General features: G+C 44.1%; 1 protein-coding gene across 1 annotated transcript; it reads right to left on the bottom strand.

Annotated features, from left to right (window-relative positions):
* Positions 1-3423: 3423 nt before the first annotated feature.
* On the bottom strand, positions 3424-17259 carry PTGER4 (prostaglandin E receptor 4). Its single transcript, XM_047729570.1, has 3 exons — positions 16688-17259; positions 15301-16222; positions 3424-5338 (listed from the first exon to the last, which is right to left on the bottom strand). The coding sequence occupies exons 2-3, from the start codon at positions 16177-16179 to the stop codon at positions 4748-4750; spliced, it is 1470 nt and encodes a 489-aa protein (XP_047585526.1). The 5' UTR covers positions 16180-16222; positions 16688-17259; the 3' UTR covers positions 3424-4747.
* Positions 17260-18629: the final 1370 nt, after the last annotated feature.

The raw sequence follows: 18629 nt of genomic DNA, 5'->3' as shown, positions 1-18629 counted from the left end.
AGAAAGGTAAAGATAGGGTAATGAATGAACGGTAGACACATTGATTTTGATATGAGAATCAGAGGCCCAACCATCTTTCTTTCTTTTTTCCCAAAGTGCTTCCAGCCTGCAGCTAAAGCCCCAGGTGTGCCCCAGGACAGCTCCATGCTAAACAGCAGGATGAAATGTGCTCTTTTGCTGAGTCTCTTTCTCTCTAGTTCCATTTCTTGTGTATCTGGAGAGCCACCTTGGGATCATACTTGTGGCGTCTGAGACTCAGGTTTGGAGGTGCTGGGAAGGGCACATGGTGGTGGGGAAGGCAGTGGAAGAGAACACACTTTATGGTGTATTTTGTTCTGAAGCGATCACAAGGACAGGTTCACTGCTGTCTGGAAGGAAAGCATTGCTGCTAAAACTTTCATAAGTTGAAATGGTGTGAAGTGAAGAAGCAACGACCATTAATTTATATGGAAAAATTTTTGAGCTTTCTCAAACCCCCAAAATAACCTTAGACTTTTTTGATATCCTAGGACACGTTTTGCCAACAAATGCACAAAAGAGCTCCAGATGGAGCACAGACACTCACAGACACAGTTCAAGCCCTGGCAGCATGGTGCCAGGACGCTGAGCGCCAGCTTGGGGCAGGAAGTTGGGGGGCCTCTGTCGCCGCTCAGGGTTGCGCTGCCTCTGGAATGGCTCGATGCGAAACCAACGCTGAATGCTATTTTTGCTTTTCACCTTTTTTGGTAAAAGCAAAAGTCTTCTTTGGATTTCTTTGGGTTAGTGAAAGCATACTGATGTAGGTCTTTTGTAAGAGCGAAGTGGTGTAATGCAAACCTTGGGAAAGTGGGAAATGCCTGTAGTTTAGGAAAAATGACTGTCTCGTGTCATGTGGCTATTTCTGCATTAAGATTTAAGGCCAAAGGCATAGCTAACAGTAAATACTACTGTACCTTGGTTTTCCCATGGGCCTTTGTGTTTGTGACCCCAATAAGAAACCATGGAGAGGGTCTTTTGGGAAAGGACTTTTGTATTCCATGGTCTTCTCATCAAAGTACCACTTAATAGCTGTACCAGTATCACCAACTTTCCTAACACACTTGGCGTGTTGGTTAGATTATCTTAAAGATAATGAGATGGAGTTAAGATGATATTTCTGTCCGCTATATCCTGTTGGGACCAGGAAGAGTTTAATACAAGCCAGTTAGATAATCAGAATTTTCTTGCATAGAAAGTTTGAAGCTCTAAATGTTCAGGAACAAGTTTCCCACAAGAAACTATCTTCATATCACGTAGCTGGTAAGTTTTATAAATAAATGTGGAATGGATGATGGACAATGCTGAAGTTTTTCTTCCTTGGCTGTTCCTTTAATAAGCCAGACGTAACAATCAAAAGACATTGTCATGGACTGAATTGTATTTCCTTGAAATTCAGATGGTGAAGCCCTCTCCCTGATCCCATGTACCTGTATTTGGAGGTAGGGCCTTCAAGCAGATAATTAAGGCCAAACCCAGGTCAGAAGGGTGGGCCCTAATCCAGTATGAGTAGTGTCCTTATAAGAAAAGAGACATCAAGGAAGCAGGTGTCCAGAGAGAAGGCCATGTGACAGCATAGCAAGAAAATGGCCATCTCATGGTGAAGAGAGAGGCCTTAGGATAAGCCAAGCCTGCTAGAACCTTGACCTTGGGCCTTCAGCCTCCAGACCGTGAGAAAATAAGTTTCTGCTTGAAGCCATGTGGTCTGTGGTATTTTGTTATGGTAGCCCTAGCAAACTAATATGAACATAGAAGCCAATTTAAAAATGTACAAAGGATTCAAATAGACATTTCTCTAGAGAAGATATAAAAAAGGCCAGTAAGCATGTGCAAAGGTTCTCAACACCATTAGTCACTAGGGAAATGAAAAATTAAAATCACATATCCATTAGGATGGCTAGAACCAAAAAAGACAATAAATACTAAAGAGGAAAAAAAATATATCGATGAGGATACGGAGAAATTGAGCCTCTTCTACATTGCTGGTGGGAATATAAAATGGTGCAAGCACTTGGGAAAACAGTTTGGCAGTTCCTCAAAAAACTAAACATATAGTTAACATATGACCCAGCAATTTTATTCCCAGCATATAGAGAATTGAAAACAAATGTTCACATAAAAACTTGTATACAAATGCTACTATCAGAAATACAGAAATATTTTTTTTAAAAAGGAAATACAGAAGTATTACACAGCCATAAAAGGGAAATGAAGTACTGATTTGTGCTACAACATGGATGAACCTTGGAAATATGCTAAGTGAAAAAAGCCTGATATTGAAGGCCACATATTGTATGACTCCATTTATGTCCAGAATAGGAGAATCCATAGATAAAGTGGTTGACAGGTGCAAGGGAGAGAGGAGAATGGGGGGGTGCCTGCAGGTGGGCAGGTTTCTTTTAGGGATGATAAGTATGTTCAGGGATCAGCAGTGATGGTTGTATTCTGTGAACATACTGAAATATGGGGCAAACTTTATGTGGATTTTATTTTAATTAAAAAAAGAATAAGCCAGAATCCGTATTCTGGATGGTGAACCTCTGAAGTGAAGTATGAGTGAGATTATGCTTTGAGTATTAGTAATGCTAATTTGTGAATGAGGCTTTGTTTTTCCTCCATAAACACAGCTGATATATAGTATGGGTGGTATATTATATGTATTTCATTTATATACAAATCTAAAGATTGTCTCATTGCCCATATACATGGGAGAAGAATGAAAGCCTCTCTCACAGGTAAAATATTCTCTGAAAACATTGTTTCTTAGGTTTCGGTTAGAATGGGGAAAGAGAACATCTCAGGCTTGGGCCAGAAGCTCCTTCTCTAAGCTTCCCTGACATCAGCTGAGAATCACTGTGCCTTCGGGTCTGTGAAGATGCGAGTCCCGACATATCCAAAAATATCTTTAAAAACTTGCAAATGGCAACTCACAGCCTCACTTCTGGGGATTACTCCGAGTGTGTCCTTATACTGGTACCATGCGTCAGCTAGGGGCTTTTCAGAAATGTGCACACCCCAGACCTACAGATACTGTTCTCACAAGCTCTCCAGAGGACTCTGATGTATGATCAAGTTTGAGAAGCACTGATTCGGAGAATTTACAAGTCAGGAGGGTCACAAGCTTATGCTGATTTTCTGGTAATAAATATTTGGGTTCTCCACACAGAGTTCTCCATAAGTTAGGCCTAATACCATCTCCCCTATACTCTCCTCCGCCCCTTTGAGATTTTAAGCCCACCTTACACCGAGATCTTGGTTTCTAAATATCATTCTCCATTAAGTGGATCCAAGGCTTTGTACCGTTGTAACTTTTTTCTAAATTTGACATTACTTCAAAATAAAACAATTAAAAAATTCCAATTTAAAAGGATGTAGACGATGACCTGAAACAAACAAAAATCACACAAGTTTTCCAAAACTGAGGATATGGAACTCAGACTGAGTGTATTTATTTATTATCATTCCAAAATAATTTCAGTTGGTATAACTGCTTCTTAAAACCGTATCACTACCAGGCTCAGAATTTAATTACAACCAAGCAATTCACAAAAACACTTTAAGCAACAAAACATGCTTAGTATTTCCTTGAGAAAGGTCCTTCAAATGTGTACAGCATTGCTGGGTGTGACACAGAACCACTAGAAGGTTACCCTTATGTGTCCCAGTTCTGCACTCCTCATATTGTTAAACTCTTAAAGCTTCCGGGATACTTCCACATCTCAAAATAAAAGCTTTCATGGGGCAATCTGCCTTCCTCTTAAATTTTAAAGGATACTCTAGATCATTCCTTAGGAAAGGAAAACTATGAACACTTTAAGAGGGAAAACAAGTTGCTTAGACTCCTTTTATATTTTACATTTCAATTATGGGTTCTTTATTCAGACCTTTTAAAATCTGTTATATTTTTAAAAGTATCAGTGGGGACAAAAGTAGAAAATATTTACCAGCTGGTTAGCTTCTTCCGAACTCACAGTTTTCTGGATAAATACATGTAGCATCACTAAAAATTTTTCACTATGTATTACACATAGCTTGGAAAGAACTTTAATATTCTGGACTATAACATTCATGTCTTAAAATAGTATCTTGCTTTATTCCTTTTATAATACTAAACTCTTTCTTTTAAAAATTTATATCTTATTTTATAGCTATGAATCTCACTGTGTATTTTCTACACCTTGGCCTGAATTTGTTTATGAAAAAAATCTAACATCTGCAACTTCAGCTGGTTATACTGGGAAGGGGGGGGGAGGTTACCATAATTTTATTATACCTTGTATTAACAATAAACCTTCTCACAGAGAAGAAAATAGTTTAAATACCTTAGATCATATTTACAACAATAAAATTCACATTTCATGCTTTAGTGAGACACTTAAATCACAAGATAGTCCTTATAGTTTATTGGAATAGAGCCCTTCAGTACCTGGCCTTCTGCTGTATGCCAGATACAAAGCTCTGGATGTTACGAAAATAGCAAAACTTACGCCATCCTCCTATCAAGTAGAAAAACTGAGGGTAGATCTTCCCAGCCATCAAGTGGTGACAGAAATCCTGTGTCATAGTGAAGTGAAAAGCAATGTGCTTCCAACCACGGGTCCCCTATGAATCAACTTGATTGTCTGGAAAGTGCTAAAGAGCCCAGATGTTCTTTAATACACTTCCTTCATGTGTCTATTGCACAGGATTTTATATGCTTCCAGAAATAGTGCTGTATTTCTTTCCTTAGCTACTATATACATTTTTCTGATAAGTTCAGTGTTTCATTGGGAAACGGGACTTGCAGAGAGTTCCCCTTGGGGGCAGGCCCAGACCTGCTGCTCCCATTAACCTCATCCACCAGTAATACACTCTCTGAATCCTGTCCCTGGGAGGAGTCCGAGGTCTCTGATATTCGCAAAGTCCTCAGGGAGGTGGTGTCTGCCTGGGCCAGGCCCACGCCAGTTACACCCGGAAGCAGATTCCTGCCTCCAAGACCATTATCACTGAGGTCCGGCATGTATAGGAGGGTCTGAGATGTGCTGCTGATCTCCTTCAGCTCTCGGGAGAGGAAGGAGCGGGAGTGGCCAGACATGGCGGAAGATGTCCTTCTGCTGTCTGAGCAGTGCTGTCCCGAATGATCTCTGCGGGACCCACCAATGCGGCAGAAGAGGCACTTGATCTTCTCTATTGCTTTGCTGAGCACAGTCTTCCGCAGAAGGATGTAGATCCAGGGGTCCAGGATGGGGTTCACAGCAGCAATTCGGATGGCCTGCAAGTCTGGGTTTTTGCTGATTTCTCGCACCAAACGTGGCTGATACAACTGGTTGATGAACACCCGTACCTGCATAAATGAGATGCTCATGTTTAGGTGTTGTCACTGACCAGCTGGGGAAATATTTGCATCAGGGTCTAACGTAGTAATATCAGCTAGCAGCCCTCCTTTCTATTAATAAGTGCCAAGAAAGAGCAGCTTACATGGTAAGCCTCAGAAAACCGGTAATTGTGCAATCGCATTTGTTTTGAGTTAGTGTGACTTCAATATTTCTGTAACTATCTTATGAATATCTTCCCTTGATCAAAGAAGGTATACAAAAATGCAATGCATTTTTGTATAAAAATATTAAAAAAATAAAAATATTAAAAATAAAAAAGGCAACACATGCGTAAAGTGTCCTCGAGAAACATTTTATTAACTTCCTTTCTGTGAGTGCTTTTAAGTTTTTGCAATTCAGATGAAGTATCTTTTTCCCTCCATAGCCATGGATTTCCCTTATTCCAGTTGCCTTTTAATTTTTTTTATTTTATTAATTTTTTTAAAAAATATTTTATTGATTTGCCAGAGAGCAAGCGGTCACAAGGAGGGGGAGTGGCAGGCAGAGGGAGAAGCAGACTCCCTGCTGAGCAGGGAATCCAATGCAGGACTCCACTCCAGAACCCTGGAATCATGACCTGAGCTGAAGCCAGATGCTTAACTGACTGAGCCACTTAGACACCCCTCCTGTTGCTAACCATCCAATCATCACAGAAGTTTGTAAGTTAACTAACCATCCAGTCATCACAGAAAAGTCCAGAGATTCCTTTATTATAGAGTCTAGTAAGAATACACTGGAAACTTTTAGACCACTAGCTGAATCTCATATCATCCAGAATGACCAGAGAATAGTTTCTATTTTCTCTTTAGAGTCTGTTCATACTAATCCTCTGTATTACCAACTCTTCCTTCAAACACCTTTTCCAATTTTTTCCCTCCCACGGCATTTCTCACCTGGATGATTGCCTCAGCCACCCTAGTGGCTTTCCCACCTCCAATTCCTCTCCTCTCCATCCTCCAAACTGCCACCAGAAGATTCTGTCTAGAAAGCAGATCTAACTGTGCTGCTCAATTGCAAAATCTTCAGTGGCTCCCTGCTGCTTGTAAACTATAGTTTTGTTCAGCAACTGCAACTCCGTGCATCCTTCCTGGACTCCTGTTGGAATCAGTCCCTTCTGGGGTGCCTGGGTGGCTCAGTAGGTTAAGTGACTGCCTTCAGCTCAGGTCATGATCTCCCCCAGTCCTGGGATCAAGCCCCACATTAGGCAGCCTCTCCCTCTGCCTGCCGCTCCCCCTGCTTGTGCTCCCTCTCTCAAATAAAGACAATCTTAAAAAAAAAAAAAAAAAAAAAAGAATCCGTCCCTCCTTTGTGTCTGTATAGCATTTGAGGCAGTAAATAGCCAAGTGCTGAAAGCAGCTGTGCACAGACCAGTCAGGAAGACAACTGGTTCTACCACAGTTTGAACTGTTTTACGGCAAAATGCACGTCTGCACCTGCCATAGGACGGGTAGGCATGAATGACGGGAGCATAAGGAGACCCTGGCAACCTGTTTGCTATTTTGGAATCTTATTTTTGACAGTTCCCAAGTTTACTATAATCACTTACTCATATATTCTTTCATGCATTTAATCATTTAAGAGTAGGCAGCTATAGTGTGTTAGGCGTGATAAGTCTGGCCACAAAAAGTTGCATTAAATACCACAAACTTCTTGAAGGCAGAGAATAATCTACAAGGCAGAAGACAGGAAGGAAAACCAGCTGTGACTGCAGGGTGATTAAATGAAACGGGAGAAGAACATAGGGGAGCACGACTAATCCAGATGGGGGCAGGAGGGTGTCAGAGGAGGCTCCTGGAGGCTCCTGCCAGAGGAGGGACCTTGCCTGGGGTTTTTGATGGATGAGGGGGGTTTGTTAAATTTAGAAGGAAGGATATAGCATTTCAAATAGAGGTAATTCCATGTGTAAAGTCATAGAAGAATGAAATAATATGCCAGCTTCTGGGAACGTCAAATGATTTAATTCTGAAAAGAGCATGAATTTATGTAAACTTAAGGATGACTACATTTTATTCTTTAGAGGAAAAAGCACTTGCCGAATGTACACTCTTAAATTTACTCTTAGAGTTTTGTTGTCTAAATCGTCCTTCTAATTCCACTAGGATCTTTTATGTAAAAATCTCACTTCATATAAAGAGTGGTTTTAAGATAACTGACCTCTGTGTTTAGCAATTGTTTAATAATTGTTACTTGCCTTTAGTAATTATTTTAACTTAGGGAGAAGGAAGAGGGTAGTCCCAGGCAAGGATGCATAAAAACCATAAAAAAGGAGAATGAACTCATGAAAGCAGAGCTAGAGCCATTTAACTAGGGGCAAATACATCTAATGAGAGTTGAGGACAGTGCTGCTTTACCATACCATATAATAATTAATGTTCATGGTGCATTAATCACCATGAATGAAAGAGAAGGGATATTTTAGAAAGATTTATAACAGTGTAGATAAAATAAGTTCAAAATGCTGAAGGAAACAAGTGACATTAATCTGCGAAACTCAACTCATGAGAAACTTGTCTAGATGAAGCTAGATCAGTGAGGTGTAATCATATGTCAATTTCTTCCTTAGCGGGAATTCAGAACTTGATCAGTTACAGGTGCATAGTCCTTTTCTAAGAAATTAGTTTTTCATTTGCAGTTATTTTATTGTCATTCTTTCTTTTTCTTTTCTTTTCTTTTTTTTTTTTTAAAAGATTTTATTTATTTATTTGACAGAGAGAGATCACAAGTAGATGGAGAGGCAGGCAGAGAGAGAGAGAGGGAAGCAGGATCTCTGCCGAGCAGAGAACCCGATGCGGGACTCGATCCCAGGACCCTGAGATCATGACCTGAGCCGAAGGCAGCGGCTTAACCCACTGAGCCACCCAGGCGCCCTCTTTTTTTTTTTTGGATTGCAAAACCTGACCTAAACTTATTTTGGCAGTAAAAGCTGAACTGAACTAGACCATTGGGGTATTTATACTTTATTTATTCTACTGAGTCTAAGTATTCCTGTGTTTTGCCATGAGATATTGTCCCAACTACATATTATACAGTACATTACTAAACTGGTTTTCTAAAAGACAAGAAATTCTGAATTCTAAAACACATCTGGCCCTAAATATTTTAGATAAGGGATTATGGTCCTGTAAATTTCATAGAATAAAATAAATGGCCAAATGGCTCTCAATAGCATAAAATTAATACCTTGGTCTTTGGAAGATAGCTAAATAAAAAGTGAACTAGAATAAACAGAAGTATATGATGTCGTAATAGACTTTCGGAAACCTGCTTGCACAAGCAATACAAGTCAAAGCAGGACTGATAATGTCTATCTTTATAAAAAACTAGAGAAACGAAGCATTTTGGTTTCTTCTTACCATAAACTTTATTGAGGCAATGAGCTGCGTTTGGGCACTGAGAGATGCCTTTTCTCAGATGAAGTGTTATCAAGACTTGAAGGTTCTGAGGAACTTATCAAGCCACTCAGTCGATGGCTGATTCTGGTCTGGGCCCCAAGGTCTCCCAGTGAATTCCATGTTGCTTTTTCTGTTCTACAGTCTGGCTGGCTTTCTGTTTAAGAATTATTTCCTGACAATGGAATCATTGGTACAAAAAGCATGAGGTTTATATATTACTCACATCACCTACTATGTTCCTAAGGGTCAAAGAAATAATGGACTTAAATTTGTTAGTATCAGGGCGCCTGGGTGGCTCAGTGGGTTAAGCCGCTGCCTTCAGCTCAGGTCATGATCTCAGGGTCCTGGGATCGAGTCCCGCATCGGGCTCTCTGCTCAGCAGGGAGCCTGCTTCCCTTCCTCTCTCTCTGCCTGCCTCTCTGCCTACTTGTGATCTCTGTCTGTCAAAGAAATAAATAAAATCTTTGAAAAAAAAAAAAATTTGTTAGTATCAGACCTTCCCAGTGCACAGCCTTTAGGAAAAAAACCCCGAGACGGGTCTGTGAGAACTTGAGACTTGCAGCCTCTGGGTGGCGCTGTTGCTCCACCTGGGAGTTTTTGCACTACAGGTTCTCTCTAAATAGTTTTCACAGCCATCTCTAAGACCCTTTTCCAGAATAGAATCTTGGTTAACTCTGAACTTTACATTTCTGAGATTTTTAACATTGAACTCTTTTGTTGCTGGTTGCCTCTCCCACCAGTACCTCAAAGGAAACAGGGTGAGTATGGCAAGGAGAAAAATTTCTGAAAGGTTGAAATGGATATAAAAGGAATGAAATTTGTAGCTATTTACAGGAATGTATTAGGATTTGGCATTTTATTTTAAAATTTCTACGATGTTTTAGAAAAGCCAGAGAGTTGTAAAAAATTAATAATTGGGATTTTATAATCCAAGGTGATGAGAAACATCACAGCAATCTGTGTCTCCCTTCATCCACAGCTGTATTTTATTTTGACTAGTGTCCGAGGGAACGAAGGAAGCCCTACTTTAGTTCCAAGGGGGGGGGGGTGCGGCAGTTGTGCAAGCTTACGATATAATATAAGCCACTGAGCCTGGTTATTTCATTTCATTTTAGGAAAGGAGAGCCCACAGGATAGCAATAAGGACCAGTATGAAAAGTAACATTTCAGGTTCAGATCAAAACATTCTCAAAAGGTCGTCAAATCATTTGAAAAAAAAAAAAAAATCAAGACAAACCAGTTTTCCTTTGTAGCATGTTCTCATTGGAGATTGACTTGAGGTGGAGAAAAAGACAAACATGAACAAAAGCTCCATGCTCTCCACAATGTTTGAAAAAGTCTAGCCATCTCTGTCTCACTTTAAAGGCTACTCTCCCCAAAGCAGGGGAAACTCCAGATTAAGATGGGAATATCCACAGCAGTAGTTCAATGTCATGTGGGTAGGTGAAAGTGCTTTTCTGGAATTCCTGTCAAAATAAACAGTTTTCAGTGTTGGAAGAGTGTGCTCCTGATAAAACAGAACCTCTGCGTGGGGTGGGGGTAGGGACACCTTAAAACAGTTCACTGGATACAAACAACATGTATACTCTCTTGCAGTTTTAAAAGTGAATCTCTTTTTTAGGAGCCGCAGATTTGTGCATGTGCTTTATCTTTAATATTGGCAGACACTACGATATTCTGAAGCGCTTGAAGATGACCAGAAATTAGGACTCAGTAGCATTGGAACATAACTTGGAGAAAACATGATAAACCCAAAACAAGGTGGGAGGACAGGAGAGCTGTAGGGAGGCTGTGTGTTGCAGAGGTACAGGCACACGCTCTGAATCAAACTAACCTCTGTTCAAATCCTGGCCCCGTTCCTTCTAATTAACATGCAGGTGATGACAGGGCTTCGTACAATGCCTGGCACATAACGTACATGTCTGGTGTCCTTGCTTTCTTGGGAGCCCATGCATGTAAGTTTGGCTACTGTGGAATACAGGAATAATTTCAAAACCACAGTTGAGAAGTAACTTTGGGGTATAGTTAAAGGATTTGGTATCAAAAACATGTCCTTCCTATGTAAGAAAAACCTGTTAGCAGGGAATGTCTAATTGAAGAATGTTGAAATTTTGATGAGACTGATTTAGTCATTGACTGTCAAAGTACAAACGCTTTCTAACAAATGACAAGATCCTAGAGTGGGGTTTGTGTGTGCTATGTGTTCTGTTCCAAGAACATAAATGGAATTAATCTGTGTGTGCTCAGTTATCTAACTGCCCTGTGAAGAAGCCAAAATTGACACAGCTGTTACTAGAAATCCTTACCACTTTTTTTTTTAATGACAAAATATATTTGAGTAAAGGACAGTGGAAAGAATTCTTGCGTGTGTGGCAGTGTAAGGAAGCTCCGTTCCCCTTCCCTCTGGGTCACTAACAAGCCATTTATTGTAGGCAAATTATTTAATTTCTACAGTCAGTCTCTCCATTGAAAACACATTTCTGAAGTCACTTTTTTTGTTGTTGTTTGTTCGTTTTGTTTTTTTCTATTCAAGCTTTCAGTATTCTAATGGGAGATTACAAGAATCACTTTGTGTCTTGGGGGGGGGGAATCTTAGCAGATATTCATAAAACTGAGCCTTGACAGGTCAGCAAAATGTGGTAAAAATCCAGGAAACTGGGGCCCCCCTGCCCCCCACAGCTCCTCAGCAAGTTGCAGAAGGATAGAAATTCTTCAGTGCCCTTGAGAAAACTGAGGAGCAGAGTGCAAATACTGGCTAGCCTTGCTTTCTGCACTATTCGGACGAGATGCTGGATGTGGGAATCCCTTCTTTCCATGTGCTACTCTGCAGTGTCCGGGCTTCTACCACCAACTTGGTCTGCAATTCCAGGGTTATGACTAAAAGACTGCTTTCAGGAATGGCTGTGTTTTTAACTTAGCCAAATTTATTTGAAAAATAATCAAATGGTTCAGGTTCTGCTGTAAGAGTACTCGAATTCATGGTCTTCCCCTTACCCCTTTAACTGTGATTCGTACTCATCCGAAATCCCATCAGCTGTCCTGGGACTCCGGTTTGCTTTGCTTTCAGTAAAGTCTATCTATTCCCACCCATTTCCTCTGCTCTAATAAATCTTTCTTGATCGAATGCTGGTGAAGGCTTTATAGAGACAACGGGCGTATAGGAAACAACCAAATTAACACTCACAAGAAGCTATTTTCCTAAAGATCAGTGTTTTCCTTGTCCAAAGCAGAAGACGAGTCAAACTGGCCATTCTACCCCTAAAAGAGATGAATCCTTGTTACTTAGAGTAAGAAGAAAGAAAATAAGAGAAGGAAGTAAGTGGTAAATACGGCCTCGGCCTGCCTGTGCAAGGGGGCATATGCTTTTCAAATCCTACGGCATTAACTGTTTAGTGCTGAGGCAAAATATCTGATTTTAATTGTTATCTCAACATTAGTGACTGCAAAATTGGGCACCAGAAGTTGATCTAGCTACAGTATTTAACACTGGGACCTTAGGAGGCTGTTGTCTTATTTGCATATTTTGGAAGAAGTCAGTCCCTTTCATTTATCTTAAGTGTAGACTCTTTTTAATTTCTTCAGCTTTTTTTGTGTTTAAAAAAAGAGACTGGTTTTAAATGGAAGGATAGGCCAAATGACAAGAACCACCTTCCCACCAAATCTTGTCATGTAACGTTCCTTGTTGAATGTACTTATAACACCTTCTCCGTTCATTTATTATGACTCATTTTAGAAAATTTCTCAAGTTTAGCACAGTTTCTTTTATCTACGATTAAGCTCCCAATCTTTCTCAAATTTACATTCCAAGCTCTGTTTACAAGACATGTGTTTTGGATAACAAATTAAAATTTACTTTTTCCTATGTAACTCAGTATCAGGTGCCCTCTAAGAGCCACTGTAATTTTTTTCCCCTTGTGTCCAAAAGACAAAATTTGGCTGTTTATTAAACCTCAAACACTGTGTCAAGCTTTCTGAAACTCCAAGTAAGATCTGTTTGCTCTCTTAGCTTTTCCAAAGCATTTTAACTGTTTTTGAAGGGTTTGGTTTTCCTCAAATAGGATTAGCAACCAACTTGCTTTGATAAAGGTAAAAAGGGTGCTTCATTACTTTCCTTGGAACTGAAGATAGGTCCGATGGCTTTAAAAGTCAGAGTTCAGAAACTTTAAACTTCAATTGCGATCTGAATATGAGACACATGAAAATACAAGAAAGCTGTAAAAGTAAGCCAAGGAAGACTATAGTTATGGGTAAATTCCCCTTTTAACTCTTTCAGTAACAGGCGAACTGTGGGTGGGTGGGTGGTATAATGACTTCCTTGCTTATCATTAATTTACAGCTAAACTGATTCTGAAATTAGACTTTGGTAGCCAGAACTAAAGGCTAAACCCTGAAGTTACTGTTCCTTGATTCCTTATTACTTACAAAGGCGTGTGAGTACTTCACTGTATGATCACTTCTTAGCTGAGCCAGTTTCAATTTACAGAGTAAAATTACATAGTATCTCCTGAACTACTGACTTTATATAATAGTGGGTAGTATGTGTTAGTTAAAATGTGGCTAATTTGCAGTCTACAAGTATAGCTCCTATAGTTTCTTGCCTCTAGCTTCTCAAATAACATCAAAGGCTTTGTGATAAATGGCCCCCGTACCACAGGGGCAGGTCCACTTCAGCCCATAAAATGAATGAAGTTTTTTATTTTTCTTTGGATGTTTTAAGAAAACAATTCACCTGTTCCTGTGCAGTCATCAACAGCTTCATATGCTTACCTTCATATTTTAGAAGTATGTGCAACATGTTGCTAAACTAGCTCCGTTTCCTCAGTTAAAGTGGATTTTCTTCTGTATATAACAGCCCCTCACTTTGTCACTTACTGTACTGTAAAACATAAGGCAGCAGCCAGAGAAAGGAGCCCTAGCGGGAGCAGGGTTGTTTCTTCCAAAATCTCACTGTATTCTCAGTTGCCATTACAGACAGTAAAATATATTTATGTGGCTCAAGTGTGACTTAACTTGGTAAATTATACTGAGCCCTGGAATGGTTTAAAAGCCCTTCTGGCCAATCATATATATTTCTGTTTTTTTACAAATTGTCAAGAAGCTACTGTGTGCTGGCTCTCAGCCACATCTAAGTTCCTTTTGTTTGCACTCACTTTTATCAGAGATATAATATTTTTATATGAAAGATCCCTGGACTGTATTAAGAGAAAGAAAGGAAGAATAGCTCATTAAATTTATTTTCTCTTGTTCCCAATCAGCAGAAGAAAGAAAACTCCTCTCTTTTTGAGTTGGTAGTTTAGAATTTTTAGACATGGAGTGTTTTGAGAGATGGAAAACCCAGAACTTGTTGCTTTCAAGAGAAACTCTAGGAAGGTGTTATGCACATGAGCCTATCAGTTTCTGGTGCATTCTGGTTTAATGACAGGCTGAGAAGAGAACTTAGGTGCATTTTCAACCTTTCTGTTAATAACATTTTGAAAGCTAACCCAAAGGCAATTTTAAAGAAGGCGGTGTCCCAAAAGTGAAGTGTGCCAAAACTCAAATGCACACACTGTACGAAGGCCAAACTTAGAAATGTTCTAGGAGCGAGACATGATGTAATATTATGTGAACAGGGTTTGGAGTCAGGTGGGTCTGAGGTTCATCACAAGCTGCAGGGTTTTGGCTTGGCAATAACTAGATCACCACCTCTAAAGCTTCCTTTCTTTAGGATGGCACTGTACCTCTCACAGTTACTGAGAAGGCAAATTCAATAACCCCTGTACATCAGCCTACCCTTCACAGGCTTGAGAATCCTGGCTTTCCTGGTCCCAAGAAAGAATGAAGGAACCTGACTCTGGGACATGCCCTAGTAGGAACTGGGACCCACACGTGCAATGCACAGCATGGTAAAGGCAGGAAGTCCAGCCTGACGGTAGTTCTGCTAGATTATTTTAAGCAAGTCACGCCCTGTATCATGTGAGGGCGTCAGACTAGACCAAAACACATCCAGTCTCTCTAGCTCTAAACTTCTACATAATCTATCAAAACAAACAAACAAACCAAAAGAAAAAACTTAATGCATAAATCGAAGCACCAAAACCCCACTGCCCTAAGGAATGGTGTATAACAAAGAGATCACCACCCCCGAGGTTTCGGGCTTCTGCGGTTCGAAGTGGAGGACCTAAGTCACACTACAGCGGTTTCCCCTCCACATCTGACAGTGTCAGGTGTTCCCGGAAGGCTCAAGGCCAATGTCAGGCAGCGAAGGGTAGGGGCTGTCCCGGGAGAGAGAGGAAACCAGGCTTTCGGAGAAAGAAACTGGGGGGCCTAGGAGAAAAGCACCTGCTACATCTCACTGGGGATGCGGTCGAAGAGGAGGTTGGGCCTGCGCTGTGAGAAGTCCAGCGTCGAAACTCCAGACCCGACCTGGAGGGCAAGTTCACTGTCAAGGCACAAAGAGGGAAAAGAGGAAGCGGCAGACAGAGGAGGGAAGCGGCAGACAGGGGAGGAAGGTGGATGCGGGGCAAGGACCTCTGAGGGCCCCATTCCCAGCCACTCACCACGAGCGGGATGGAGCAGATGAGCACCACCAAGGAGGTGGCGATGAGTAAGATGACCATCTGGATCTCGGCGCCCGCTATGCCGCGGAAACTCCGGCGGCGGCGAAAGTCGCCGAGGCGCGGCAGGGCGGGGGAGGCGGCGGCCGCGCTGCTCCGGCAGGGGGCCCAGGGCACCGCGAGCGGGCCCGCCGCGTGGTGCTGCTCGGTGCCCAGCGACGTGCGGCGCATGAACTGGCGGTGCATGCGGAGCAGCGCACCGCACACCAGCACGTTGCAGAGCACGGTGGCGAGGATGAGGAAGGAGCTGAAGCCGGCGTACATGTAGGAGAAGGCGGCGTGCGCCGTCACGTTGGTGGTCCAGTCAATGAAGCACCAGGTGTCCGGGTACTGCAGCCGCGAGCTGCCCAGGCCCATGTTGGGCAGCGCGCAGAAGAGCACGTTGGACGCATAGACCGCGACGAGCGTGAGGCCGGCCAGCCGCTTGTCCACGTAGTGGCTGTAGAAGTAGGCGTGGTTGATGGCCAGGTAGCGCTCGATACTCATGGCACAGATGATGCTGAGGCCGGACAGGCTGAAGAAGAGCAGGATGAAGGTGCTGTACTCGCAGAGCGCTTCGCCTCCGGGCCACTGGCCCTTCATGTACGTGGCGATGGTCACCGGACTCACCAGCAACGTGCCCAGCAGGTCGGTGACGGCCAGCCCGCATACCAGCGTATAGAAGGTCGTCTCCTTCTGCTCCTTGCGCGACTTGCACAGCACCACGATCGCCACCAGGTTGCCCACCACCCCGAAGATGAACATCACCGCCGGGATGGTCACCGGGCTGTTCGGACGGTCGGGGGTAGAGGAGGCGGACGCATTGACCCCAGGCGTGGACATGGTGCTGGCCCTCGGTACTCAGACTTGGAGTTCGAGGCTGGGTCTGGGGATGGTAGGAGAGACAAAGGCGCGGTGAGCAGAAATTATCCCTTGCCGGGTGTCAGACCAGGGCCCAAGAAACACTATGCTGATGAGACAGGACGAACGACTGGACCCTGCACGGTGGACTGTAGCCACTTACCAACTTCGGCCACCGAAATCTCCAGGCTCCGGATACGTCCTGCCAAAAGCACCACTCTACTGCCATTGATATTTGTCGGTTGATACTGCCAATCTCTCCTCCTCCCCTAGCCCAACTCTCTCCACCGCCAAGATGAACAAGACCTATCTCTAGGGATAAGTGAGTGGTTCGCGCTTATTCCCGACAGATTCTGAGTCAATAAAATCCTCACTGAAAACAAGTTACGGAAGGCAATTTGGAAAGCGCACTAGCTCCTCCCGGGCCCCGCTGGAGGAGCGCCCGCCCACCGCTCCCGGCCTAGTGCCCCCAAACCCTAGTCCGTCTCACCTGTGGTAGCCGCGGCGGTGGCAGCGGCGTAGGACCCCAGGGTCAAGGCTCAGATATCCACGACACGCCTCTAACCTGCCCTCAGTCTCGCCTGCTCAGTGTGGAGCTTGCCAAGCCTTTGTCTTTGAGAAGAGCCGGGTCTCGGTGGCTGCCAATTTTCCGGAACTGGGGTCAGAATGGCACGCTTTCAAAAACTTGGGAGAACCAGAAGGGTCGCGGGATGGGTCAACGCAATCTGATCTTGGATTTCTTTCTTTCTTTCTTCTTTCTTCCGTACCTTCAAAGACGGGACCAAACTTCGAGGAGCCCGCCGGTCGGGTCCCCGGGCTGACAGCGCGCAGGTGTGGGGCCGCGCGCGCAGGTGGCACGGAGCCTCGGTCCCGGGTTCGGACCACCCTCCTCCTCAGCCCTGGGCAGCACGGGCGGCTATCGGGGCTGGCGGCTGCCACTGAGGCTGCTTCCGACGCCCCGGAGGCGGCTTGACGTCCACTTGGCCTGAGGCTCTGACCTGGGATCTTTCATCTTCTTCCTCTTGGCTGCCGGGTTTCGAGCTCCGCTCTCGCCCTTCCAGCCTCTGTACAAACTTTTCTTCTGCTCCAAGTTTCCCTGGCGGAGGCGGGGACACACAGAGCGCGGCCCGGGCGTCCATTGGCGGGTAGGCAGGGCGTGTTCTCCGTCGCCTGCGCGGCGAGGCAGCGCGCGGGGCTGGGAGGCGGGGCTCCGAGCCGCGCGCGAGGGCCGGCTCCCCGCGGCTTGCCCCGCCTCGTCCGGGCCGGGGTCGCGAAGATAGGGGCGCGCGTCTCAGGCTAGTGTGCAGCGTGCCGCCGGGAGCGGGGGCCCTGGGAATCCCTGGTGCTCTCCCGGAACCCTCTGAGCTACTCAAGACTCGGCCCCCAGAGGGGGCTAACTCTGAAACCAGCATCCCTTCTCCCCCACTGCCTCCCTCTCCGAGTCAGCTATTTCTCGCACCTCTGCACGTGGACCTCCACACCTGGGTGCTGGGAAGGGAGGTCGACTGCTTTAGAACTCCACCTTAGAGCGGCCCAGCTGTGTGCGCGCGCGCGCGCGCGGCTCCGGGGGAGGTAGGGTGGAGAGGAGCGGTGCGTGCGCGCGCGTGGCCCGGGGTTCCAAGTCGGGAAAGAGCGCGCACGGGACCGGGGGCGTGGATGGGCGGTCGCGTGCCAGGCTTGGGCGGGGGAAACAACGGAGAATCTCTCCTCCAAAAGTAATTACAGTCGGTACAGGAAAATAGTTGGTTGGCAGTTCCCAGGCTGTGCGCATCGCTCCGTCGGGCATCCCGGGGTTTAAAAAAAAAAAAAAAAGCGCAAGAGAGACGGGACCGCCGCCTCTCCCGAAACTGGTGGCGGAGTCCTGAGGCTGTGGAGACGGGTGACCCGCAGGTACCACGTGGGACAGTTAGGGTGGGAGGCCTGTGTAACCGCGGAGATCTTTCTCCTCCTCCCGGGAACTACACCTCCCAGTAAGAACGGCCGTCTGAGCTTCGAGCCTTGGCCCTCTTGTATTCACGTTGGGTACTTTCACCACGAAGCCTTTGAACCGCAGGCAGATGGGTGCGATGGGGATTTGAAAGTTTTTCCGGGGAAGGAATTCAACAAGTCATTGTCTCCTTGATTAACTCTTGGAACCGCCCAATAGCTCTACCTTTTTTCTTTAAATATCAGTTTTACTTACTTGGTGGTGGGAACAGTGTTTTTGTAACAAACTCATTATTCACTTCTTTGTACTCTGGTTCCTAAAATCAGGATTGAAAACAGAAAAGAAACGATTGCAAAACTCCATGGTGTAATTATAACTGCTTCGCCTTTTTTTTTTTTTTTTTTTGAACAAAATTAAGAGATTCTGTGGGCCTTTTAAATTCCTAGAAAAATCTGTTTCTAAATGCCGGATACATGCATTTTAACATACTGCATTTCCTCATAGA

Source organism: Lutra lutra, chromosome 5 (assembly GCF_902655055.1).
Source record: "Lutra lutra chromosome 5, mLutLut1.2, whole genome shotgun sequence".
Classification (NCBI taxonomy): Eukaryota; Metazoa; Chordata; class Mammalia; order Carnivora; family Mustelidae; genus Lutra; species Lutra lutra.
The sequence above is the reverse complement of the archived record's forward strand: the minus strand, read 5'-3'. Positions and strand labels throughout refer to the sequence as shown.

Bases quoted from the DNA above. Each gene is read 5' to 3' on its own strand.
- PTGER4 (XM_047729570.1), bottom strand. From the start codon at position 16,179: ATGTCCACGCCTGGGGTCAATGCGTCCGCCTCCTCTACCCCCGACCGT. The intron at 5,339-15,300 runs GTGAGTGGCTGG...TCATTTATGCAG, and splicing joins TCTGCTCCATCCCGCTCGTG to GTACGGGTGTTCATCAACCA.